This window comes from Mus musculus, chromosome 12, assembly GCF_000001635.26.
Source record: "Mus musculus strain C57BL/6J chromosome 12, GRCm38.p6 C57BL/6J".
NCBI classification, from domain to species: domain Eukaryota; kingdom Metazoa; phylum Chordata; class Mammalia; order Rodentia; family Muridae; genus Mus; species Mus musculus.
Window position 1 is genome coordinate 30173554 of NC_000078.6, and position 24009 is coordinate 30197562.

The 24009-nt window shown below is 43.2% G+C and overlaps 1 protein-coding gene across 10 annotated transcripts in view; it reads right to left on the bottom strand.

The window, feature by feature from the left end:
* Window positions 1-928: 928 nt before the first annotated feature.
* Sntg2 (syntrophin, gamma 2) overlaps window positions 929-24009 on the bottom strand; it is a 198911-nt gene continuing 175830 nt past the window's right edge. For 4 of the 10 annotated variants that reach the window (NR_136915.1, NM_001324520.1, NM_001324519.1 and 1 more), the window contains 2 exons: window positions 21985-22095; window positions 929-1706 (listed from right to left, as the gene is read on the bottom strand). Coding sequence is in view for 7 of the 10 variants with exons in the window: in NM_001324520.1 (NP_001311449.1) it covers window positions 1575-1706; window positions 21985-22095 (243 nt within the window). In the remaining 3 variants the exon portion in view is untranslated. Of the gene's footprint in view, window positions 1707-8528; window positions 9320-10760; window positions 10885-21984; window positions 22096-24009 lie in introns of those variants that run through there. The other 6 variants (XM_017315072.1, XM_006515108.1, XM_011243873.1 and 3 more) reach the window with 3 other exon arrangements.

Below are 24009 nucleotides of genomic sequence, written 5' to 3' on the forward strand. Positions count from 1 at the left end.
TGTGCATCTTCCAGAAAGAGCTGTGTATTCACACACATGTGAAAATAAACTTTAGAGTTTAATATTCTGGGGAAATGCTGTCACCTTCTCTGGTATCCAGTAAAATCCATATTTTATGCTGAGCTTTTTCATAAAAACAAAATGAAAAATTTCCCCATTTCTTTAACTCTAGTCCAAAACACCTTTTAATTTTGAGTGGGTTTGGCTCTCTCTCTCTCTCTCTCTACACACACACACACACACACACACACACACACACACACACACACACACACACACACACACACATATATATATATGTTCAACTTGGAGATCAGTGTACATGTAGCAAAAGAGGATTTGGGGAGAGGGGACGCCACCATTCTGCCTCTTTCCCCTCTGAGTGTGTGTTCACAGAACTCTTACCTCCTGTTGCTACAGTCAACTAACAGGAAGTCTGAGTAGAAACCTGAGAACCAAGTCCCACACAGACAGCTCTAGGGTAGACAAGGAGGACCACTCTATTCCCCTCTAGAGTCTGAGAGGAACCTCAAGTGCTCAAAGGGGCATCATGTATAACACATTCTACATACATGATGGAGAAACATTGTGTAAGGAGGAGGTTACAACTTCAACAACAGAAGCACAAACTATGTTTGATAGGTTAAAACTATATCCTTCCCCCAGATATCAGATAAATATGGGCGGATGACAGTCAAGGAACTGTGGCTGATTGCCAAAATCCTTCATTGCTTCAAGATCTGAAGGATAGCTAGCCCTCAGTGGTGTTTCTCTCTGCTTCCCACAGGACCCCTGTGTTTCCTTAGGCTGCTATGCTCTGCAGTTAGATGGTTTATGTTCAGCCTGTTCTAGAAGCCTTGACAAAAGAGAATATGATCACACCTTTTCCTAACCACAGCCTGAACTTCTGAAAGGAAACTCAAGAATTCCAATAAATTGCTTTTAATAAGAAAAAATAGAAAAGTCCCAGATTAGAAGTTATAAACAATATGAAAGACAAGGAAACCAAAGCATGTACTGTATTTGATTAATTAGGAAAAAATAGAATTCACATTTAAATGATATATAATAAACATGTAAGCATTTAATATAAAACTAAATAATTCAAATTCCCTCTTCACTCTATTCATTTATCACCCTGTTCACTTTACAGCCCAAATGCTGGTCCCACCCATGGCAAAGGGAGAGTTACCAACTTGCCTGTGGGAAGCCCATTTCTCTTAAGAAAGGGTAAATGGTGACTTCTCACTCTCCTACCTGGCACTTTGCAAAAATAAAATTTGGGTTTCATTGATGCAAGCAGTAGACTGCGGCGTTACATCACCAGCTGTTTGAGACAGGCTGGGATGGGATAGTTTCAGAGGACCCTGAGTTCCTACCACCACTGTGCCTGGTCAGATTGATACCCTATTGTCACATTCAACAGTCTGACCCATCTGTGAAACTAGTGATGTCTTTATTGGTATCACAACTATAGGCTCATTATAAAACCACACAAAGGTGCAACATTGTGCAGGAAAGATTAGTTTCTTAAGAAAATAATTTAATTGCTTGCAGCACTCTTCAAACTTGTTTTAGCTGCTGCACAGGTATCTTCTTGCCATACTCTGGCTATCCATGAACACGGGGTCCAGGGAGGCCACCTTGGCGGCAATGAAGGAGTGGATGCAGTGGAGGACCGCCGTCAAATCCTGGAACTCCAGCTCCTGAGGGGAAACGAAACAGGACTGTGGTCACTGGGAAGGTGCTCTACGGCAACTTTTAGCAAATTCAGTTCTTTGTGAACTCCAAGACTTGTTCTCTAAGTAAGTACAAATAGTTGCTGAAACAGGTAATGTCAAAATAAAGGCAGCGCAGCACAATCAACATATATTTATGAGGATGGATAGATATACTGTTGTTCATATTGGTACTCAGACAACCTAGGCTGTGTCTCCTTAATCTCCATACAGGGTGGGATGCATGCCCTTTAATTCAGCATCCCTCCCTAGTTTGTGCTAGGTCTGCATCCGTCCTGAAGATCAGAGTTATGGTTTATGTCTTTACCACAGGCAACAGGACCAGGGCTAACAATGACAGTGCAGTCAGAGTCTCATGGGGGTGGGACTGACTGTTTGCTGACCCTGGTTGCATGTGTGCATTCCTCCATGTGTGACTTATAATGGGCATTTTTAGAAGGGCAGAGTCCTGCTGTGTGAGCAACACATCGAGGGAGAGACCTTGGCTCTTCCACATCCAGTTGTCATGTCAACAAAAGGAAGAAATGATGCTCAATAACAGATTCTTTTGAAGATGGTGGGCTCTTTAAATTTAAGGTAAAAAAATACCTTAAATTCCTAGGTCCTTACTTTTCCACCTTAAAGCTCTCAGAGACTAATATTAAAGAATAAAATCTATATAAGCTGTTACAATTATTTTAAAAGTAATAATAATAATAATTAATGATTTTGTGAGTGCTACACACGTGGAGATCAGAGGACAACTTTATGGAGTCAATTCTCTTCTTCTACCATGGGTTATGAGATTCTATTCAGGTCTCCAGCCTCTGGGCGATCACACTGGTCTCTGATATTACTCTCCCCGCTACATAATTCCCATACAAAGTTCCCAGCCCCAACCAACAAAATTGGCAATGAGCCTGCAAGGCTATATACAAGGTGAAGTCTTCAAACGTCATGCTGTTGTAGAGAAAAGCAATCTCAGTGTCTTGGGATACAAATCCAGCCCAACCCGCAGCCCAATCCGCAGCCCAACAGACAGCTCAACAGGCAGAAAGGGTGATTTCAGTACATCACTGATGATCCCTTTCTACTCGATGCTGTTCCAATATGGTGATGTTCTAAGACGGCAAAGAATAGTATAATTCCTTTTAAGGCGACTGTTCAGTCATTGACTTCCTATTTATTAAATCTGAGCCAAATTCTATCACATTCTAAATTGCTGAGACAAGACCACAGAGAAAACTTCATCCTTTTCAGGAGGACAGCCTGCTTGTCCATCCCCCAGTTGTAGTCCTTGGGATGGGAAGTCAGCACACCTGCCTACAGGAGAGATGGCAGCTCATCACAGGTGCCGAAGCTCTCCTGGACCTCTGATGTTTTAACTAAGGTGCTTCTCTTCCTAAGAGAAGGATCTCATACTGCAAGACTAGCTTCTACCTTCCTTTACAGAAGGCCCCACCCACATTCCTCTCTTAGTCTCTGGTCCATTCCTTTCAGAAACTGCTCCTGTACTGGTGCTCAGGATCCGGAACCAACCAGAGTGCCAGGGGAGGGTGACCCAGGAAAGGGGACAGGAGAATTCACTTTGAAATGACAAAGAAGCTGAGATGCTGGTACATGGAAAGGGAGAGCCAGCTGGACAATAGAATCCCACGAAGTCATACTAGCCAGAGAGAGAAAAGACACAGGTATGGGGTCTCTTGCACTTAAAAGTTGTCCTCCACCTCCTTATACCTGTGACCCAAAGGTTCTCTCTTTTTTCTTGCCAATGTACGATCCTCCTTTTGCATGCAGGTGAAGCTTGGCATTGATTTTGCCTGCGTGAAGGAATTGCTTTGATTTCTCTCTCTCTCTCTCTCTCTCTCTCTCTCTCTCTCTCTCTCTCTCTCTCTCTCTCTCCCTCTTTCCCTCTCTCCCTCTCTCTCTTTCTTGAATAAAGAAGAAGACTTTGCAGACACTTAGAGTTCTCCTCATACTGCTAAAGGGACTTCGTAGTGGAACTCTATACTTGCTACATAGGTACCCTATCCTGGTTGTTTGTTGGATCCTTGAGTTGAGTTACCTAGCTGCTTCTCTGGATGTCAACCCACCTGTGCGTTTTCTGCACACCATGAAATGATACTCAGGATGTTTTATTACTTATGATTTTTTTCTCCATAAGAGAGGAAGTCCATGGAACATTCTTGAACAAACACAATGTTCTTGCAAGCTTACCGAAACTCTACTTCAATATATATGTATACTGTATATGCTCCTGATCATAATCATCTTCTCAGGGGTGTAAGAGGAGGGACAAAGTCACAGAGCCCCACATCCTGGATGCTTCTGCAGCTGTGCTTTCTGTACAAAAGCTGAAAATTGCTTTACAAATTCCTACGGTTTGCTCAATAACAGCATGGCGAACTAGAAGAAGCAGCCAGATGGCCACTGGTATTGAGACACACATCTCAAAGCAGCCTTGGTATTTCCTGGCATGGTAATTTGAAGCCACATCAAAAATTTTTTTGAAAAGACTATCTACCACAAGAGAAGTCACTCCATGCAAAATCTCAGCCAAGAGTGTTCCTATGCAGGAATGGAGTATAAGCTTCTGAAGCAGGAGGCAGGCTTGATCCAGATACAAAAACTGAACATTGCATAGAACATCCTTGGTTCCAGGGTGGAGGGTGAGGTGGGGGAAGTCATGGTACCTGCTGGTCCGCTTATATCCTAAGCAGATGCTGCCAGCAGAAGCATCCTGAACTACCCCCTTTGCAAGAGTTGTTAGCCAAAGCCATGTTTGGCCTTTTGGGACAGGACATTCACAGTGATTCCAGTGTTGTCTCTGTACCCGCCACTACCTGCTGGCCCCTTTAGCTTGTGTCACAGGTGGTGTAGGCTGCCAACTCCCACCTGCGGAGGAAGAGAATCTGTTCAATAGAGTAGGAAGTCATACCGCAGGGATACAACAGCCGCCTCCAAATTTGTCTGACAGGCCTGAGGTATATTTAATAAAGATAATTCTTTTTAAAACAAGTTTGGAGAAAAGCCAAGACAGCCATATAGAGTCTGTAACTATAGACTGTTGCTGCTCTTCTCGAATGTCAGCTGGGCTGTCTTGTCTAGGAGTGACATATGTGCTGTTTTGGTTTTGTTTTTTTTTAACATATTTGACATTTTGAGAATGGGGGCTTCCAGATGGTCACTGGCCACAAGTGTAATGGAGCCAGGAGAAGCCCAGGTTAGGATGAAAACCTTCCGATAAATAAAAGGTATTTCTACATTTAATCAGTGGGGCCCCAGTGCAGTGTCTGAGTAATAAAGAAGGCGAATCTGGAAAGAAGCCCTGACCAGTGACCCGGTCCCTTCTCACCCATGCCAGGCTGGGTTGGAACGGAGTTGATGGTGAATGTCTGTGATACAGAGATACCACCTTGCAATTCTGTTTCTGGTTCCTGCATTTCCTGGCTGGGCAGTCAGGTAGTGAGCGGCCAGGGCTAACCCCCTCCAATGCTTTTAACATTCATTACTAGCTCTAATGTCAACAGTATGATTGTCTTTAAATTACTAATGGCTTGCCACATGGCTAGTACATTGTCTGAGAATTTACTCCTTGAGTCTGATGCAGTTTTGATCAAATATAGGGAAGGGCTGAGCTGGGCAAGCAGGAGACTGTGTAATTTCCCTATCTGTGAAACTGTAACCCCACTGTGGCTCCCTTAGCATCCCTGTGTAATTAATTAAGATAGATGAGGACAGGAATCAGGGGACAGACACTGGAGCAACATCACCATGAGATGGATATTATCCCTTTATCAACGTAGCTTTGGCAAATCAATAACAATGCCTCAGCTCAAAATTGCAATATAAAGTAAGATAAAAGTCAGAGACCACCATTCCAGTTTTAAAATGAGGAAATGGAGCTCAAAACAATCTTTTCAAGTGACAAGGCCAGTTAGTTGCAGAAATGTCACTTGATGTCAGGGATCCAAGAAGCCCCATAGGGCTTCCCTGTGCCTCCTGCTAGAGTTTTAGGAAATTGGTACAATAGTGTTATATGTTATGTTGCAAGCTGTCTGAGAATGAGAGTTGCCCCAAACAATCCTGCATCACCAGGATTCCCGAGGTTCCCTGAAGGACAGAACTTCAGCCTTTTCCAATTTCCCTATTCTATAGCTGTCTTTGTCCTGGCTATACCTTGAAGGTGAGTAGTGCTGTTGAAGGGATATCCAGACAAACCAGCTGCCATCAAACTGGAAGAACATGGCCAGTAACCCCATAGTAATGGTATCAAGGAATGGAGTATGGTGTATGGAAGAGAAGGTAATTTTGAAGGTACCTTCTTCCCTTGTGTATCAATCCTCGAATAACGCATTTTTTTTTGCATTTGTGCAGGGGTGGGGGTGGAAACATTCCATAAAAGGGCAGGAACTAAGGACCAAAAGCAAAAAGCAGATGGTATCTATGGGCCTGTGCATGGGTATCATTAGGGAGAAGCTATGCAGAATAGGTTCTGAGAGATCCTTACACAAGACAGCACAAACACCACTCTAAGGACAGCCCTCAGGAAGTACAGGGAGCTATGGATGGAGGGTGTGTAGGAGGCAGAGACATGTCTGTGGGGTAAGGACATGAGACAGAATGAGAGAGAAAAGAAGGCCTATAGAAAGAAATTCCTTTCAGGAAAGGACAAGAATCTGTGAGAAAAGATGAGGGCTTGAGTGAGGGTAGAAGGGAAGGCAATGTCAGCTCTGAGAGGTGCAGATATAGGCAGGTTTAGGACTGCTCTTCTTGTCACAACTGGGATAAAAGATCCCCCAAAGACCCCAAAGCATCAGGACTGCACCAGTGAGGGGTGTGCTCTCCAGGAATGGTGAAGTAACCTGTGTGTGTGTGTGTGTGTGTGTGTGAGAGAGAGAGAGAGAGAGAGAGAGAGAGAGAGGGAGGGGGGAGGGGGAGAGGGGAGGGGGAGGGGGGGACACGGGGAGGGGGGAGGGGGAGGGAGACGGGGAGGGAGAGGGAGAGACAGAAAGACAGAGTCTGGGGCTGGAGTGGACTGATGGAGAGTGTAAGAATAAATTGTTCTCCTCAAAGGAGGTGCCTCTTCTCATTTTTTTTTGGAATTTACTTGTATCAGGGAGACTGACTGTGATTTCGCTTTCTGAGTCTTAGCCACATGTGGTTCACTGAAACATGAAAATACAAGAAATTTCCAGAAGTCAGCAATTTGTAAGTTTTAAGTTGCCCACTAATTTGTGCAGCTTGATGGAACCATATACTATCTTTCTTTTCTACTGGGGATGCAAGACATCCTTTTGCCCAGCGTGTGCACACTGTAGATACTGCCTGCTGCTAGTCACTTAGAGCCATCTGTTATCATACCAACTGTCTTGGTACCACAACAACCCTTACTCGACTTAATGATGACCCTAAAGTAGAATACTGATATCGACAATTCAGATTTGTCAGTAAGAAGTCATAAACTGCTTCCCTTAAGCAAAAAGTTAGGACTATCATAAACTTGTACAGGAATATGTATAAGGCATACACTGGAGAAAACATAGATGCCAAGGTTTCAGTGTTAAATTAATTACACTTTAAAATCCTTGTGGCAAAGGATCTAAAGGGACTTAAGGGAGGAAAATTTACTTTGGCTACAGATTTCAAGAGATTGCCATTCATCATGGAAGGTATCAGGTAGGAGCTGCTCTTGGTGGTGGGAGTATATGGGGCATGTGGTGGCAGCACCTCATATCTTAATAGATCAAGAAGCAGAGACCTCAAGCTAGGAACAGAAGCAGATATATAGCCTTTAAGCCCTACCCCAGACAGCTCATGTCTGCTAGCTGGAGCCCGGTACTAAAGTTTCTACAACGTCTAGAGTCAGCAATAGCAGCTGAGGACCAAGAGTTCAAACACGTGGGGGGGATATCTCAGATTCAACTCCAACAGGTGTTAACTGTGACTTCTGGTAGCCACTGGGTCAGGGATGTGTAAGAACATGCCTTCTGGAAATGGAAACCCTGTCATATCTTCTAGCATGTCCCTATTCTGTTGCTTGAAGAAACACCTTGACCAAGGCAACCCTTATAAAAGAAGGCATTTAACTGGAGGCTTTCTTACAGTTTCAAAGGCTTAGTCTATTAGCATCATGGCAGGGAGCATAGGAGCTTGCATGGTGATGGAGAACAAGCTGAGAGCTTGATCTGCAGGGAGGCGAGAGTGACTGGGTTTTGCAGGGGCTTCTGAAACCTCAAAGGTCACCCCCAGGAACACACTTCCTCCAAAATAGCCATACTACTTAATCCCTCTAATTCTTTCAAACAGTTCAACTCCCTGGTGACTAAGCATTCAAATATATGGGCATAGGTGCCATACTTATTCAAACCACCACAATATTTGGCAGGATTTGAAGGCAAATATTTTAAAATGTCACCCTCAAAATTGGCGTTGTAATCTGTAGGCTGTGGTCTGTGTTAGGTGATGAATTTGTCTGTTTTCTCTGACTCACATGATGTTTTTCAAAGAAGAATTCATTTTTTAAGTTTTTTAAAAATTATGTGTATGGTCTGTGCCAAGTATGTACATGTGACTACAGGTGCCAGTGGAAGCCAAAACATGCCATCAGATCCAACTAGACTTGCGTTCCAGGCATTGCAAGCTGAAAGCCATGGGTCCTGGCAACTGAACTTGGCTCTTCTACAAGAGCTCTGTGAGCTTTTCGCCACCAAACCATCTCTCAAACACCTCTGGTTCACATCCTTAGTCTTTCTCCTTCAGTAAATAACAGAATTACAAACTAATGCGTTTTATTGACATTGGTAGGAATTTTTTTTTTTTAAGACAAACATGACTTCTCCAAGTAACCTTGATTCTGTCACGTTGGGTGTTTCCGCATATTCTAAGATGAACGAGAACCTTTGGCAAAGCTGTTTTAACTAATACAGTTTTTGTAATTTGCACTGGCTCCAGGGTATCTCACACACATACCGAGAGCAAAAGAAGCTGGGAATGAAGAAAGTCTGTGTGGTTTCGCTTTTTTTTTTTCCTGTGCTAGTAAATATTTCATTCGGAAATTTCCATGTTCTGACGAAGATAAATAACCCTACACATTTTATTCAACCGAGGTCAATATCTTGAAGGACAGTATAGAATTTCCCTCATTTTTAATTTAATGTCGAGGGGTGAAATATTGATAGTGATGCCTTGGAAAGATACCTTCAGGTTACTCTGGTGAACAAATAATTTACAAATGCACAAAGCTGGCACTGGCTCATACCACTCTGGGCTTTGCCACTTGGAGAATCATCAACCTCTGCAGGGCTACCCAGTGCAACCTCCTGGCTTTTCTTCCTGTCCCAGCGAGGACGGAGGATTGCTTTCATCTCTCCTTTTAGGGGGGCATACCCATCCTTGTGCTTCTGTTTCCCCCCTTTAAAAACACCGTGCTCCAATTCACCTTTCATTCTATCACTAACGTGAGCTCTGTCTTTGAACCCACATCTTCAGCCTTCACTCATCTCCAGGGGCAGTGAATAACGAGCGTACACTCACATTCAAAAACATAGATGGAAACTGGGCCCAGCTGGCTCTGCTTGTAGAATCTGTTATTTCATAAACTATAATTAGAAACAAAGTGATTAATGAAATGGACAGGGAGTAGAAGAGACAATCTAGGCAGTTCCCTTGCATAGAGGAAAAAGCAAATTTACAGCACATGTCTGAAGGGGCAGCTAGACCAGCTACGCTTCAGGGTGTCCAACACTCTCATGGTGCTTGCCTTTGGGGACAGTGTCTTTTCATATGTGGAGATAATCCTTTGACATAGATCCAGTAACTCAATTAGCTTTCTAGATATCTTCTATTTCCTCATCTCTGTGCTGGTTCAGCCCAGGATCATGTCCCAGGAGGTGGGGGTCCCCTGCCTTTCCCCAAATCTAAGTGGCACCTGGAAAGTGGTATCTGTGCTGTAGAAGAGACCCAAGACATAGGATGTGACTAAGGGACCTCTTGAGGGGAGGGGCTTTCTGATCATCTAATTGGATAGCATTTACTTGTCACTAATAAAATCCTTAAATTTCAATTAAAACAAATTTTAAACAGACACTACAATTTATTATTATCTTCAAAAATCTCATAACTCATTAAAAAAAGAGAATCATTTCCCGAGGATGGGGTGAGCTTGCTCTGAAGCTCACTGGATGTGTATCGTCCCGAGTTTATCTGATGGTGATGGTTACAAGCACATCCCATGTCTGACCACAGGTAGAAGCTTCTGGAGAAGCCTGCTGAGATGACGGAAACGGTGCTATTAGCTGAGACTCCATGCTCACCCAAAAGTCATGTTATAGCCTAATCCCCAGTGATAAGGGACTTTTTGGAGATGGTGGGGTCACATGAGTGGAGACCATATTATGGGTTTGTATTCTTGTTTAAAAGCTCCTCCCACTAAGGAAGAAGAAGGTACAGAGAAGGTGACATTTGTGAACCAGGAATCCTCAGATGCCAGAAACCAGATCTGGCTGGACCTCAAACCCAAGCTACATACTGGCATCCACCAGTATCCACCTGTCTCACTCTAGAAAGAACATCCCAGTGTCTAATTATGCTCGTTTTTCCTGCCTTGGAGTCTTTTTCTTCCTTCCTCTAGCCTAAAGGCAGTTAGCAGCAAAAGCTTCGGAGATCATTTTTGGAGGACAGGCATCTCACGTGCTTGCCTCTCTTCAGGGTCAGCTTGTTTAGGAAGCTTAGGATGCTAGCTGCCAGAGAGCCTCAGAAACTAGCTCCAGCCCACATCCTAGATGAATAACTGTATCATCAAGTTACCACTTGATACAGAGTGTCTTCTGATGGAAGAAGAGTTACACACTTGCTTAGAGATTACATTTAGCTACCTGTTTCTGTCAATAGGGTAGCTCTAATTCTGTGGTCAGCCAGGACACTCAATTCTAATTCCAAAACAGACAGGAAACACTCAAAACAAAACAAAGCCAAAGAAAGCCACCTGCTATCGTGTGCTGGCTAAGCTGTGTGAGCAAGCTTTCATGGGAGCAGACTCACATGACTCTGAGGAACATTGGAACCAAGCACTGCTCCTGAGGGGTATTGTGTCCCTGTCTCTACTCTTCCTGCAGCCGAGGTCATTCAGCTGTCCTTGGTTCCTCTTCATGAGCAATGTAACAACCTGCAAGATGGCTGGAATGGGTCATCCACTCCACTTTGCTTCTGCTGACTTCAGTGTGATTGACGAAGCAGCATCAGTAATCCATGCCTGGCATTGGTCTCTGTGGGGAGACTTGAGAGCAGAGTTCTGTTTGCTGTCTGCTCCTAGCTCACAGCTGCTCACACCCAGTTCTCTTCTCTGCATCGGACAGGCTTCATTGGCTTCCTGATGATAGAGACTACTCATACAGACTGAAAATCATCTGCTATTGTTTCTTCCAAAGACAGAATTAGTCTTCATTAGACTGTGCTTTGTTACAGAGATACAGATGGGAATATTAAGATGACTGTATTAGTCTGCCGTGATGAAAGTACTTCATTTTAATAATAAGAATGATTTTCTCCTGAGAAATTTGTAAAACTCTGGATGTATTTGGTAACCCCCTTCTTCTTCCCCTCCTCCTCTCTTATCCTCCCCACTCTCTTTCTTCCTTGGGACAGGGGGTCATGTATTTCAGGGTGATCTTGAACTTGCTGTATAGCCAAGGATGACTTTCAAACTGTGACGCTGCTCTACCCTCCCAAATGCTGGGATTACAGGCATGTACCCCTACACCCAGCATTTTACAGTACGTTCTGTATTTCTGTACTAAGTTTCTTTCAGTGTTAACATACTAATTTAAAACGGACTTATTTAATACATGTGTAGTGGGCTTCAGGCTTCAAAGATAACCTACCTAAACCTGCCCTGAAAATCTCACTCTCAAACACAGAAGAAACCATAAGAAACTTAAATATAGCCAATGAACCCAGAAATAAGGTCTCTCTCTCCCTCTCTCTCTCTCTCTCTCTCTCTCTCTCTCTCTCTCTCTCTCTCTCTCTCTCTCTCTCTCTCTCTCTCTCTCTCTCTCTCTCTCTCCCTCTGTGTGTGTGTGTGATGGGGTGAGAGTCACATCACAACAGGAGCTAGCTGTAGGGGTGGGGACAGTTATTCCACCATTACCCAACACTGTACCTCCTCATAATCTCATGGTAAGCCATATAACTAGTCAGCTAAATAGAACTCCAGGAAAGTAAGTCTTTCATTTATGAAGATTTTTGAAGTAGGGGAGATGGCTCAGTTGGCAGAGTGTTTGCCACATAAGCATGAAGATCTGAATTCAGATATTCAGTAACCACATAAAGACGACATCTTCTGTCCCAGCAGTGGGCAGGCAAAGACAGGTGGATTTCTGGAGCTCACTGGACAGCCAGCCTAGCTGAATTAGTGAGCCCCAGTCCAGAGCAAACTCAAAAAATAAGGCAGAGAGGAACTGAGAAAGACATCAAATATCAGCCTTTGGCCTCTACACGCAGTACACATACATGTATGTGCACTCACACGTACATGTGCACACACCTATGAGAACACACACACACATACCAAAGCAAGGGAGAGGAAGAGGGAGAGGGAGAGGGAGAGGGAGAGGGAGAGGGAGAGGGAGAGGGAGAGAGAGAGAGAGATATCAACTGATTGATTGATCGATTGAATGGATTGAATGACTGAGGCTGTGTGCTAACCCCAAGAACACTTAGTGGCCTAATTTTCCCCTTGCTTCATAAGCTATAGCAGCTGCAGCTAGAAGGTTATTTCTCAGGGGAGCGGGATTACATAAGGTGAGACATCACCCCTGTTTCTTTCCCTCATCGTGGTGAGCTCAGGGCTGAACCTGCAGAAGCCTCCAAGGCCAGGAGGTGCCCCTTGTTCTTGTTTTACTTCAGTTAAAAACTTCAGCCTTTTTGTGCCTTTTTGGCGCACGCCTTTAATCCCAGCACTTGGGAGGCATAGGCAGGCAGATTTCTGAGTTCGAGGCCAGCCTGGTCTAAAGAGTGAGTTCCAGGACAGCCAGGGCTACACAGAGAAACCCTATCTCGAAAAACAAAACAAAACAAAATTTATTTGTCTTTCCATATAACATCTATCTTGTACTGAGTACCTTCCATGACATGCAAACACTATTTTCCCTTGATAACACAAAACCCTAAAGCCTGGAGGAAATCTACTACCACTCCACTTTACAAATGAAAAACTGCCCCCAAAAGATGCTTGCCTAAGGATCACAGATCTGGTAGATGACAAAGCATATTTCTACCTGAAAATCCACAGACGACTATTTATCAGTTAGTACTTAATACCTCGTGCTCCACCACATCAATAATATTCCCATAAAAACCAACTACTACTCATGTCATGTCTCCTGATTCAAGAGTTCATTCAATTTCTATCTTGGACACAGTTTAAACTATCGTCCTTGCTTGTGTTCTCAGAGAAGCTCTGGTCGTCTGAGATCTGTGAAGGATCAGGGTTGGGCTGCAAGTCTGTGCATCTGAATTTGTTGAGATGTATCCATACACCTCCCAGCCATTTCCATGTATGTACACAAAATTTCTCATTTTTTTCCTTAAAAAGATCTTTACCTGTTGTTTAAATTTTTTAGTTTAAATTAAATTTTATTAACTATTATTATTATTAAACTAAACTAAATTAAATTTTTTTAGTTTAAATTCTTATTTACCCACTATTCATCTCTATAAATATTAGGGGTCTCTCTCTCTCTCTCTCTCTCTCTCTCTCTCTCTCTCTCTCTCTCTCTCTCTCTCTCTCTCTCTTTCTTTCTCTCAATCAACCAGGACGGAAATCCACATAATTCAAGCTAAGGGCCACAGAGAAGTTAACATTCATTTCAGATCACTGCATGATAATTCTCATTCGTCACAGGCTGACACATCCTCCCCTTTATCAACAAGGCTAACCTTCAGCTGACTGACTGATGGTTAAAAGATAGGAAATTACTTGCAAAACATATGAAACTCAAGAAGAACGAAAACCAAAGTGTGGACACTTTGCCCCTTCTTAGAATTGGGAACAAGGGGAGGCGGCCTCAGCCTCAGCAGCAGCGGTCGCCATCTGGGTTCCGGGACTCCGCGGGACCTAGGAAATTAGTCTGAACAGGTTAGAGGGTGCGCCAGAGAACCGGACAGCTTCTGGGACGGGCGGAAGCACAGAGCCGCTGAGGTAGCAGCCTGGGCGGGCCGTAGACAACCGGCCACCATCCGGACCAGAGGACAGGTGTCCGCCTGGCTCGGGAGACGGCCTCGGCCTCAGGAGCAGCGGTCACCATCTTGGTTCCAGGACTCCCTGGAACTTAGGATTTTAGTCTGCACAGGTGAGAGTCTGCACCACAGAAGCTGACAGCTTCTGGGAACTGCCAAAGCAACACAGCTTCTGAGAGAGGCCCTGTTTTGGGCCTTCTTCTTCGACCAGGAGGAGGTCCAAAAACAAGTTATCTGCGCACCTTCCCTGTAAGAGAGCTTGCCAGCAGAGAGTGCTCTGAGCACTGAAACTCAGAGGAGAGAATCTGTCTCCCAGGTCTGCTGAGAGACGGTAACAGAATCACCAGAAGAACAATCTCTAAACAGAGTCAACTATAACTACTAACTCCAGAGATTACCAGATGGCGAAAAGTAAACGTAGGAATCCTACTAACAGGAACCAAGACCCCTCACCATCATCAGAACCCAGCACTCCCACTTCGCCCAGTCTAGGGCACCCCAACAAACCCGAAAACCTAGACCTAGATTTAAAAGCATATCTCATGACGATGGTAGAGGACATCAAGAAGGACTTTAATAAATCACTTAAAGAAATACAGGAGAACACTGCTAAAGAGTTACAAGTCCTTAAAGAAAAACAGGAAAACACAATCAAACAGGTAGAAGTCCTTACAGAAAAAGAGGAAAAAACATACAAACAGGTGATGGAAATGAACAAAACCATACTAGACCTAAAAAGGGAAGTAGAAACAATAAAGAAAACTCAAAGTGAGGCAACACTGGAGATAGAAACCCTAGGAAAGAAATCTGGAACCATAGATTTGAGCATCAGCAACAGAATACAAGAGATGGAAGAGAGAATCTCAGGTGCAGAAGATTCCATAGAGAACATCGGCACAACAATCAAAGAAAATGGAAAATGCAAAAAGATCCTAACTCAAAATATCCAGGAAATCCAGGACACAATGAGAAGACCAAACCTACGGATAATAGGAGTGGATGAGAATGAAGATTTTCAACTCAAAGGACCAGCAAACATCTTCAACAAAATTATTGAAGAAAACTTCCCAAATATAAAGAAAGAGATACCTATGAACATACAAGAAGCCTACAGAACTCCAAATAGACTGGACCAGAAAAGAAATTCCTCCCGACACATAATAATCAGAACAACAAATGCACTAAATAAAGATAGAATACTAAAAGCCGTAAGGGAAAAAGGTCAAGTAACATACAAAGGCAAGCCTATCAGAATTACACCAGATTTTTCACCAGAGACTATGAAAGCCAGAAGAGCCTGGACAGATGTTATACAGACACTAAGAGAACACAAATTCCAGCCCAGGCTACTATACCCAGCCAAACTCTCAATTACCATAGATGGAGAAACCAAAGTATTCCACGACAAAACCAAATTCTCACATTTTCTCTCCACGAATCCAGCCCTTCAAAGGGTAATAACAGAAAAAAACCAATACAAGAACGGGAACAATGCCCTAGAAAAAACAAGAAGGTAATCCCTCAACAAACCTAAAAGAAGACAGCCACAAGAACAGAATGCCAACTTTAACAACAAAAATAACAGGAAGCAACAATTACTTTTCCTTAATATCTCTTAACATCAATGGTCTCAACTCCCCAATAAAAAGACATAGACTAACAAACTGGCTACACAAACAAGACCCAACATTTTGCTGTTTACAGGGGACACATCTCAGAGAAAAAGATAGACACTACCTCAGAATAAAAGGCTGGAAAACAATTTTCCAAGCAAATGGTATGAAGAAACAAGCTGGAGTAGCCATCCTAATATCTGATAAGATTGACTTCCAACCCAAAGTCATCAAAAAAGACAAGGAGGGGCACTTTGTTCTCATCAAAGGTAAAATCCTCCAAGAGGAACTCTCAATTCTGAATATCTATGCGCCAAATACAAGGGCAGCCACATTCATTAAAGAAACTTTAGTAAAGCTCAAAGCACACATTGCACCTCACACAATAATAGTGGGAGACTTCAACACACCACTTTCACCAATGGACAGATCATGGAAACAGAAACTAAACAGGGACACACTGAAACTAACAGAAGTGATGAAACAAATGGATCTGACAGATATCTACAGAACATTTTATCCTAAAACAAAAGGATATACCTTCTTCTCAGCACCTCATGGTACCTTCTCCAAAATTGACCACATAATAGGTCACAAAACAGGCCTCAACAGATTCAAAAATATTGAAATTGTCCCATGTATCCTATCAGATCACCATGCACTAAGGCTGATCTTCAATAACAAAAAAAATAACAGAAAGCCAACACTCACGTGGAAACTGAACAACACTCTTCTCAATGATACCTTGGTCAAGGAAGGAATAAAGAAAGAAATTAAAGACTTTTTAGAGTTTAATGAAAATGAAGCCACAACGTACCCAAACCTTTGGGACACAATGAAAGCATTTCTAAGAGGGAAACTCATAGCTCTGAGTGCCTCCATGAAGAAACGGGAGAGAGCACATACTAGCAGCTTGACAACACATCTAAAAGCTCTAGAAAAAAAGGAAGCAAATTCACCCAAGAGGAGTAGACGGCAGGAAATAATCAAACTCAGGGGTGAAATCAACCAAGTGGAAACAAGAAGAACTATTCAAAGAATTAACCAAACGAGGAGTTGGTTCTTTGAGAAAATCAACAAGATAGATAAACCCTTAGCTAGACTCACTAGAGGGCACAGAGACAAAATCCTAATTAACAAAATCAGAACTGAAAAGGGAGACATAACAACAGATCCTGAAGAAATCCAAAACACCATCAGATCCTTCTACAAAAGGCTATACTCAACAAAACTGGAAAACCTGGACGAAATGGACAAATTTCTGGACAGATACCAGGTACCAAAGTTGAATCAGGATCAAGTTGACCTTCTAAACAGTCCCATATCCCCTAAAGAAATAGAAGCAGTTATAAATAGTCTCCCAGCCAAAAAAAGCCCAGGACCAGACGGGTTTAGTGCAGAGTTCTATCAGACCTTCAAAGAAGATCTAATTCCAGTTCTGCACAAACTTTTTCACAAGATAGAAGTAGAGTACTCTACCCAACTCATTTTATGAAGCCACTATTACTCTGATACCTAAACCACAGAAAGATCCAACAAAGATAGAGAACTTCAGACCAATTTCTCTTATGAATATCGATGCAAAAATCCTCAATAAAATTCTCGCTAACCGAATCCAAGAACACATTAAAGCAATCATCCATCCTGACCAAGTAGGTTTTATTCCAGGAATGCAGGGATGGTTTAATATACGAAAATCCATCAATGTAATCCACTATATAAACAAACTCAAAGACAAAAACCACATGATCATCTCGTTGGATGCAGAAAAAGCATTTGACAAGATCCAACACCCATTCATGATAAAAGTTCTGGAAAGATCAGGAATTCAAGGCCCATACCTAAACATGATAAAAGCAATCTACAGCAAACCAGTAGCCAACATCAAAGTAAATGGAGAGAAGCTGGAAGCAATCCCACTAAAATCAGGGACTAGACAAGGCTGCCCACTTTCTCCCTACCTTTTCAACATAGTACTTGAAGTATTAGCCAGAGCAATTCGACAACAAAAGGAGATCAAGGGGATACAAATTGGAAAGGAGGAAGTCAAAATATCACTTTTTGCAGATGATATGATAGTATATATAAGTGACCCTAAAAATTCCACCAGAGAACTCCTAAACCTGATAAACAGCTTCGGTGAAGTAGCTGGATATAAAATTAACTCAAACAAGTCAATGGCCTTTCTCTACACAAAGAATAAACAGGCTGAGAAAGAAATTAGGGAAACAACACCCTTCTCAATAGTCACAAATAATATAAAATATCTCGGCGTGACTCTAACTAAGGAAGTGAAAGATCTGTATGATAAAAACTTCAAGTCTCTGAAGAAAGAAATTAAAGAAGATCTCAGAAGATGGAAAGATCTCCCATGCTCATGGATTGGCAGGATCAATATTGTAAAAATGGCTATCTTGCCAAAAGCAATCTACAGATTCAATGCAATCCCCATCAAAATTCCAACACAATTCTTCAACGAATTAGAAGGAGCAATTTGCAAATTCATCTGGAATAACAAAAAACCTAGGATAGCAAAAACTCTTCTCAAGGATAAAAGAACCTCTGGTGGAATCACCATGCCGGACCTAAAGCTTTACTACAGAGCAATTGTGGTAAAAACTGCATGGTACTGGTATAGAGACAGACAAGTAGACCAATGGAATAGAATTGAAGACCCAGAAATGAACCCACACACCTATGGTCACTTGATCTTCGACAAGGGAGCTAAAACCATCCAGTGGAAGAAAGACAGCATTTTCAACAAATGGTGCTGGCACAACTGGTTGTTATCATGTAGAAGAATGCGAATCGATCCATACTTATCTCCTTGTACTAAGGTCAAATCTAAATGGATCAAAGAACTTCACATAAAACCAGAGACACTGAAACTTATAGAGGAGAAAGTGGGGAAAAGCCTTGAAGATATGGGCACAGGGGAAAAATTCCTGAACAGAACAGCAATGGCTTGTGCTGTAAGATCGAGAATTGACAAATGGGACCTAATGAAACTCCAAAGTTTCTGCAAGGCAAAAGACACCGTCAATAAGACAAAGAGACCACCAACAGATTGGGAAAGGATCTTTACCTATCCTAAATCAGATAGGGGACTAATATCCAACATATATAAAGAACTCAAGAAGGTGGACTTCAGAAAATCAAACAACCCCATTAAAAAATGGGGCTCAGAACTGAACAAAGAATTCTCACCTGAGGAATACCGAATGGCAGAGAAGCACCTGAAAAAATGTTCAACATCCTTAATCATCAGGGAAATGCAAATCAAAACAACCCTGAGATTCCACCTCACACCAGTCAGAATGTCTAAGATCAAAAATTCAGGTGACAGCAGATGCTGGCGAGGATGTGGAGAAAGAGGAACACTCCTCCATTGTTGGTGGGATTGCAGGCTTGTACAACCACTCTGGAAATCCGTCTGGCGGTTCCTCAGAAAATTGGACATAGTACTACCGGAGGATCCAGCAATACCTCTCCTGGGCATATATCCAGAAGATGCCCCAACGGGTAAGAAGGACACATGCTCCACTATGTTCATAGCAGCCTTATTTATAATAGCCAGAAGCTGGAAAGAACCTAGATGCCCCTCAACAGAGGAATGGATATAGAAAATGTGGTACATCTACACAATGGAGTACTACTCAGCTATTAAAAAGAATGAATTTATGAAATTTCTAGCCAAATGGATGGACCTGGAGGGCATCATCCTGAGTGAGGTAACACATTCACAAAGGAACTCACACAATATGTACTCACTGATAAGTGGATATTAGCCCAAAACCTAGGATACCCAAGATATAAGATACAATTTCCTAAACACATGAAACTCAAGAAAAATGAAGACTGAAGTGTGGACACTATGCCCCTCCTTAGATGTGGGAACAAAACACCCTTGGAAGGAATTACAGAGACAAAGTTTGGAGCTGAGATTAAAGGGTGGACCATGTAGAGACTGCCTTATCCAGGGATCCACCCCATAATCAGCATCCAAACGCTGACACCATTGCATACACTAGCAAGATTTTATCGAAAGGACCCAGATGTAGCTGTCTCTTGTGAGACTATGCCGGGGCCTAGCAAACACAGAAGTGGATGCCCACAGTCAGCTAATGGATGGATCACAGGGCTCCCAATGGAGGAGCTAGAGAAAGTACCCAAGGAGCTAAAGGGATCTGCAACCCTATAGGTGGATCAACATTATGAACTAACCAGTACCCCGGAGCTCTTGACTCTAGCTGCATATGTATCAAAAGATGGCCTAGTCGGCCATCACTGGAAAGAGAGGCCCATTGGACACACAAACTTTATATGCCCCAGAACAGGGGAACGCCAGGGCCAAAAAGGGGGAGTGGGTGGGTAGGGGAGTGGGGGTGGGTGGGTATGGGGGACTTTTGGTATAGCATTGGAAATGTAAATGAGCTAAATACCTAATAAAAAATGGAAAGAAAAAAAAAAGAATTGGGAACAAAACACCCATGGAAGGAGTTACAGAGACAAAGTTTGGAGCTGTGACGAAAGGATGGACCATCTAGAGACTGCCATACCCGGGGATACATCCCATAATCAGCCTCTAAACACTGACACCATTGCATACACTAGCAAGATTTTGCTGAAAGGACCCTGATATAGTTGTCTCTTGTGAGGCTATGCCAGGGCCTAGCAAACACAGAAGTGGATGCTCACAGTCAGCTATTGGATGGATCACAGGGCCCCCAATGGAGGAGCTAGAGAAAGTACCCAAGGAGCTAAAGGGAACTGCAACCCTATAGGTGGAACAACAATATGAACTACCCAGTACCCCCTGGAGCTCGTGTCTCTAGTTGCATTTGTATCAGAAGATGGCTTAATCGGCCATCACTGTAAAGAGAGGCCCATGGTCTTGCAAACTTTATATGCCTCAGTACAGGGGAACGCCAGGGCCAAGAAGTGGGAATGGGTGGGTAGGGGAGTGGGTGGGTAGGGGAGTGGGTGGGGAGGGCATGGGAGACTTTTGGGATAGCATTGGAAATGTAAATGAAGAAAATACCTAATTAAAAATAATAATAATAAAAAGATAGGAAATTATACCTTGAAATACCACAGTACTACCTGCTACAGGGACATCTTAGATGTGTGTGTTCCAGGGAACAACAGTGCCTCAAGCCTACCATGAACCAACATCCTTGGGACCCTGTGACTCCCTGTGAGGGAAAGGTGACAGGCCCCTCTCTGAAGAAATCCTGACGGGAAAATGCTGCAAGTCACTCTCTCTTCCTATAGTAATCCCCAGTCAGACCAGGCCTTGGCTCATAGTAGAGGGTAGGATGCAACTTCCTGAGACAGCGACAGCCCAATGTGCTAAGAGTCCGTCACTTTTAGCCTAAACACAGGAGTCCACAGCTAAGCCCAGCTTAGGGCTTCACAGGTTGTCCCTCCCCGCCCCCCTCCCCCCAGCTTCACACCCTCCCTCCAGCTCAGGGCTCTATTGATTTCCCGTTCCCCCTAGCTTACCACCTCAAGCCTCCATAGTCTGCCCTCACTGCACAGCTCCACAGTCCTCCCGTCACCACCTCAGCCACCCAAAGCCTGAATGTCCCATCTAAGGAACCCACAGCTTCCCACGTCCCCTCAGGGATCCACACCTTGTACTGTCCACAGCCTGCCGGGATGTACCTCTACCACTGGTTTGGGCCAATTCTCCACCTCAAAAAGCCAAGTAATTCTATATAATGTCTCTTCTTCATAGAAAGCAGTTCTGAAATATTCTTTCATGGAGTGAGACAAGGGCAGGATAAAAATAGACCTAATCCTTCACAGATAACAATGTCAGATGGGTTGTGTTGCTCAGGGTAATGTTATAAGAACAAAATTGAAGGAAAGAGGTGACATTATGTCTCTAAGCAATGCGTATGAATTATACACACACATACACACACACAAACACAAGCAAATCTTTTAATGCACCAAATTGATACTTTCATTTGACTTTAGTTTGTATTAAAGCTAGTTTGTTGATGACGCATTTATGTAAAAACATGAAGAAAGTCTACCTACTGATAATAAAGCGATACGTCACTGTTGTGCTTCCGAAGGGAACAAGGGACTTTTTCTTACATTCAGTGCCTCAGGCTACTCTATCAAACAATGCAGATTGCAAAACTCCTCAATTAGATTTTGACTCCTAGAGCATTTCCAGGCTTCAACTTCCTGCTGCTATTTACTAAGCAAATTGTAGATTTTGTTAGAATTAAATACTTTGTTTCATCTGTCACAATTCCAGGTCACAAACTCTCAACTGAAAAGTGTCAGTCCTGAGGTTACGTTGCCTTCTAACTCTGGCCTGAACGTGGCCCCTCTCATGCAGCCTTTCTTCTGTCGACTCCTCTCCCTGGGTGTCTGAGTGCAGGGTGCACAGGCAGTACCTTCGTTTCAATCTGCTTGGTGTCCAGATTCTGAAACAGCAGCTTTACTCGAGTCTTCCCATCATCTGAGGATCCCTTAAGCTGAGAGAACTTGAATCTCCAGAGTACGTTCTGCAGGGAGATGAAACAAATGAGTGACTTATAAGCAGGGTTATATTTAATTAATTAATTCATTCATTGAATTAATATCTGTTAATAATGTAAAGCACCTAGTGGGTAACTGCCACTTGTTCTGACATCATGTCCGCCTTCAGCGTGTAGAGGCTGACTCCCTGCCCAGCCAGCTCAGGGTCTCATACTGGCCTATAGTCCTCACCCTGCTTTTTCCCTTCTGGCTTTTCTGTACCTACCCTGGAAGGTTCCTAAGACCATTGCTTCCTTATTTGTTTACAAGACTGTAACACCAACTGAAGGCAGGTTTCCTTACAGAACTATGAAGTCAACTGAGGTCTCCCACCATGAAGGATACCCACCCATTAAAATGGAAAGCTTGCCTCCTGGTTGATCACCCCATCATGGCTACATCATCCTATCATTCAGTCTTGGGATCCCAAGAACCAACAGGATGACACAGGCAGCACTGCCTTCCACCACAAACCCGTGAAGCCCTTGCTGAGGTGCCTCAGAGGTAAGATGTAATCTCAGTCCTTAGGAGGCTGAGATGGGAATGCAACAAGAAGTTTGAAGCTAATCTGGTTCACAGAGTGAGCTTCAAACCAGCAAGGGCTACCAAGGGAGACCCTGCCTCACAAAACAAGAAATTGCAATCTTTGTTGTCCTAGAAAAATACCAACGGGGGTTAGCAATGTTTTAGCAACCTTCAGGTTGTTTCTATTGCAAACATCATTTTCTAAATGAACAAAGTAGTTTCAGTGTTAGGCAGACAAGGAATGGAAAGTCTCAAAAAACGGTTCTGTCCCTCTAGACGGCAAGCTGCGTGCCATGCCTCATACTGGCGTCGTCGCGGTTCCTTGTGAGACTCTTCATAGTGAACAGAGGACATGGATTAACAGAAAAGTCTCACAGCTCTTGCTGCTTTTATGTGTCTAGACATCTGGACTCCACAGTAACTTGAGAACTATCCACTCCACCTTTGCATTTCCTCCGTGCTGAGGCTGAGCCTCTGCCTGCTCTGGCAGATCTGAGTGCCAGGCTGTTTTCAGAGCAGAAATTAAGAGAACATGAAAAACCTCACCCCAGTCACAGCATAAGGCCACCAGTTTCACCATGTAGCCCTTATTTGGGGTGACAGAAGAAACTGATGCTTCTCCTGTTTTGGGATGTGTTGCAAAATATCCAGGCCCTATGATGAATGGGGTGGTCAGCAGGCTTATTCCGGAATTTTTCACTTGAGCCTTATGTCCTCAGCATGGTGATGCCATAGCACCTTGGCATCTTTGACACTTATTTAGCTTGTTGTCTTTAATGACTCATGGTCATTCGTCTCAATTTTCAAAGTTCTAAGCTTTCCTTCATGAACCTAAAATGTTATCTTTTATTTAAAAGAAAACTATTTCAGAAAACCATGAAAACTTTTTCTGCCTGTGGTCTAAGTAAGCTACTTAGTCTCCAAATGCTGAGCCCTTCTTAAATATGCACTTGATCCTCTGTACACAGATCTGGGTTTGCAAGCTGGGAACTCAGAGCCCAGATTGGTTGCTTAGAGATCATGCCACAAATAGTGCTCATTTAAGTTCAGACATCAGGAGATGGATTTGAAAGGGCATTGAGTCCTGCTGGAGTAATAAAGGCTGGGGACATCTCAACACTCAGCTCTCAGTCATGGAGCAAGAAGGCACCTTTGTCCTTTGTGTGGTTTTAGCAACCAAATCTAGCTCTTTCCCTACCTTCATTACCATGACAAGACCAGAACATCAGTCAGCATCAAGTTACAGAGCAAAAACTGTTATGTTGACCAGTGTTCTCATGCCAGCTAGCTTGTGGACATGTCAGGTCCAGGGATGGGCCTATATACCTAGAATGGTGTTCTAGATTATTCTAATTTTGATGCCTTTAAAATGTCAT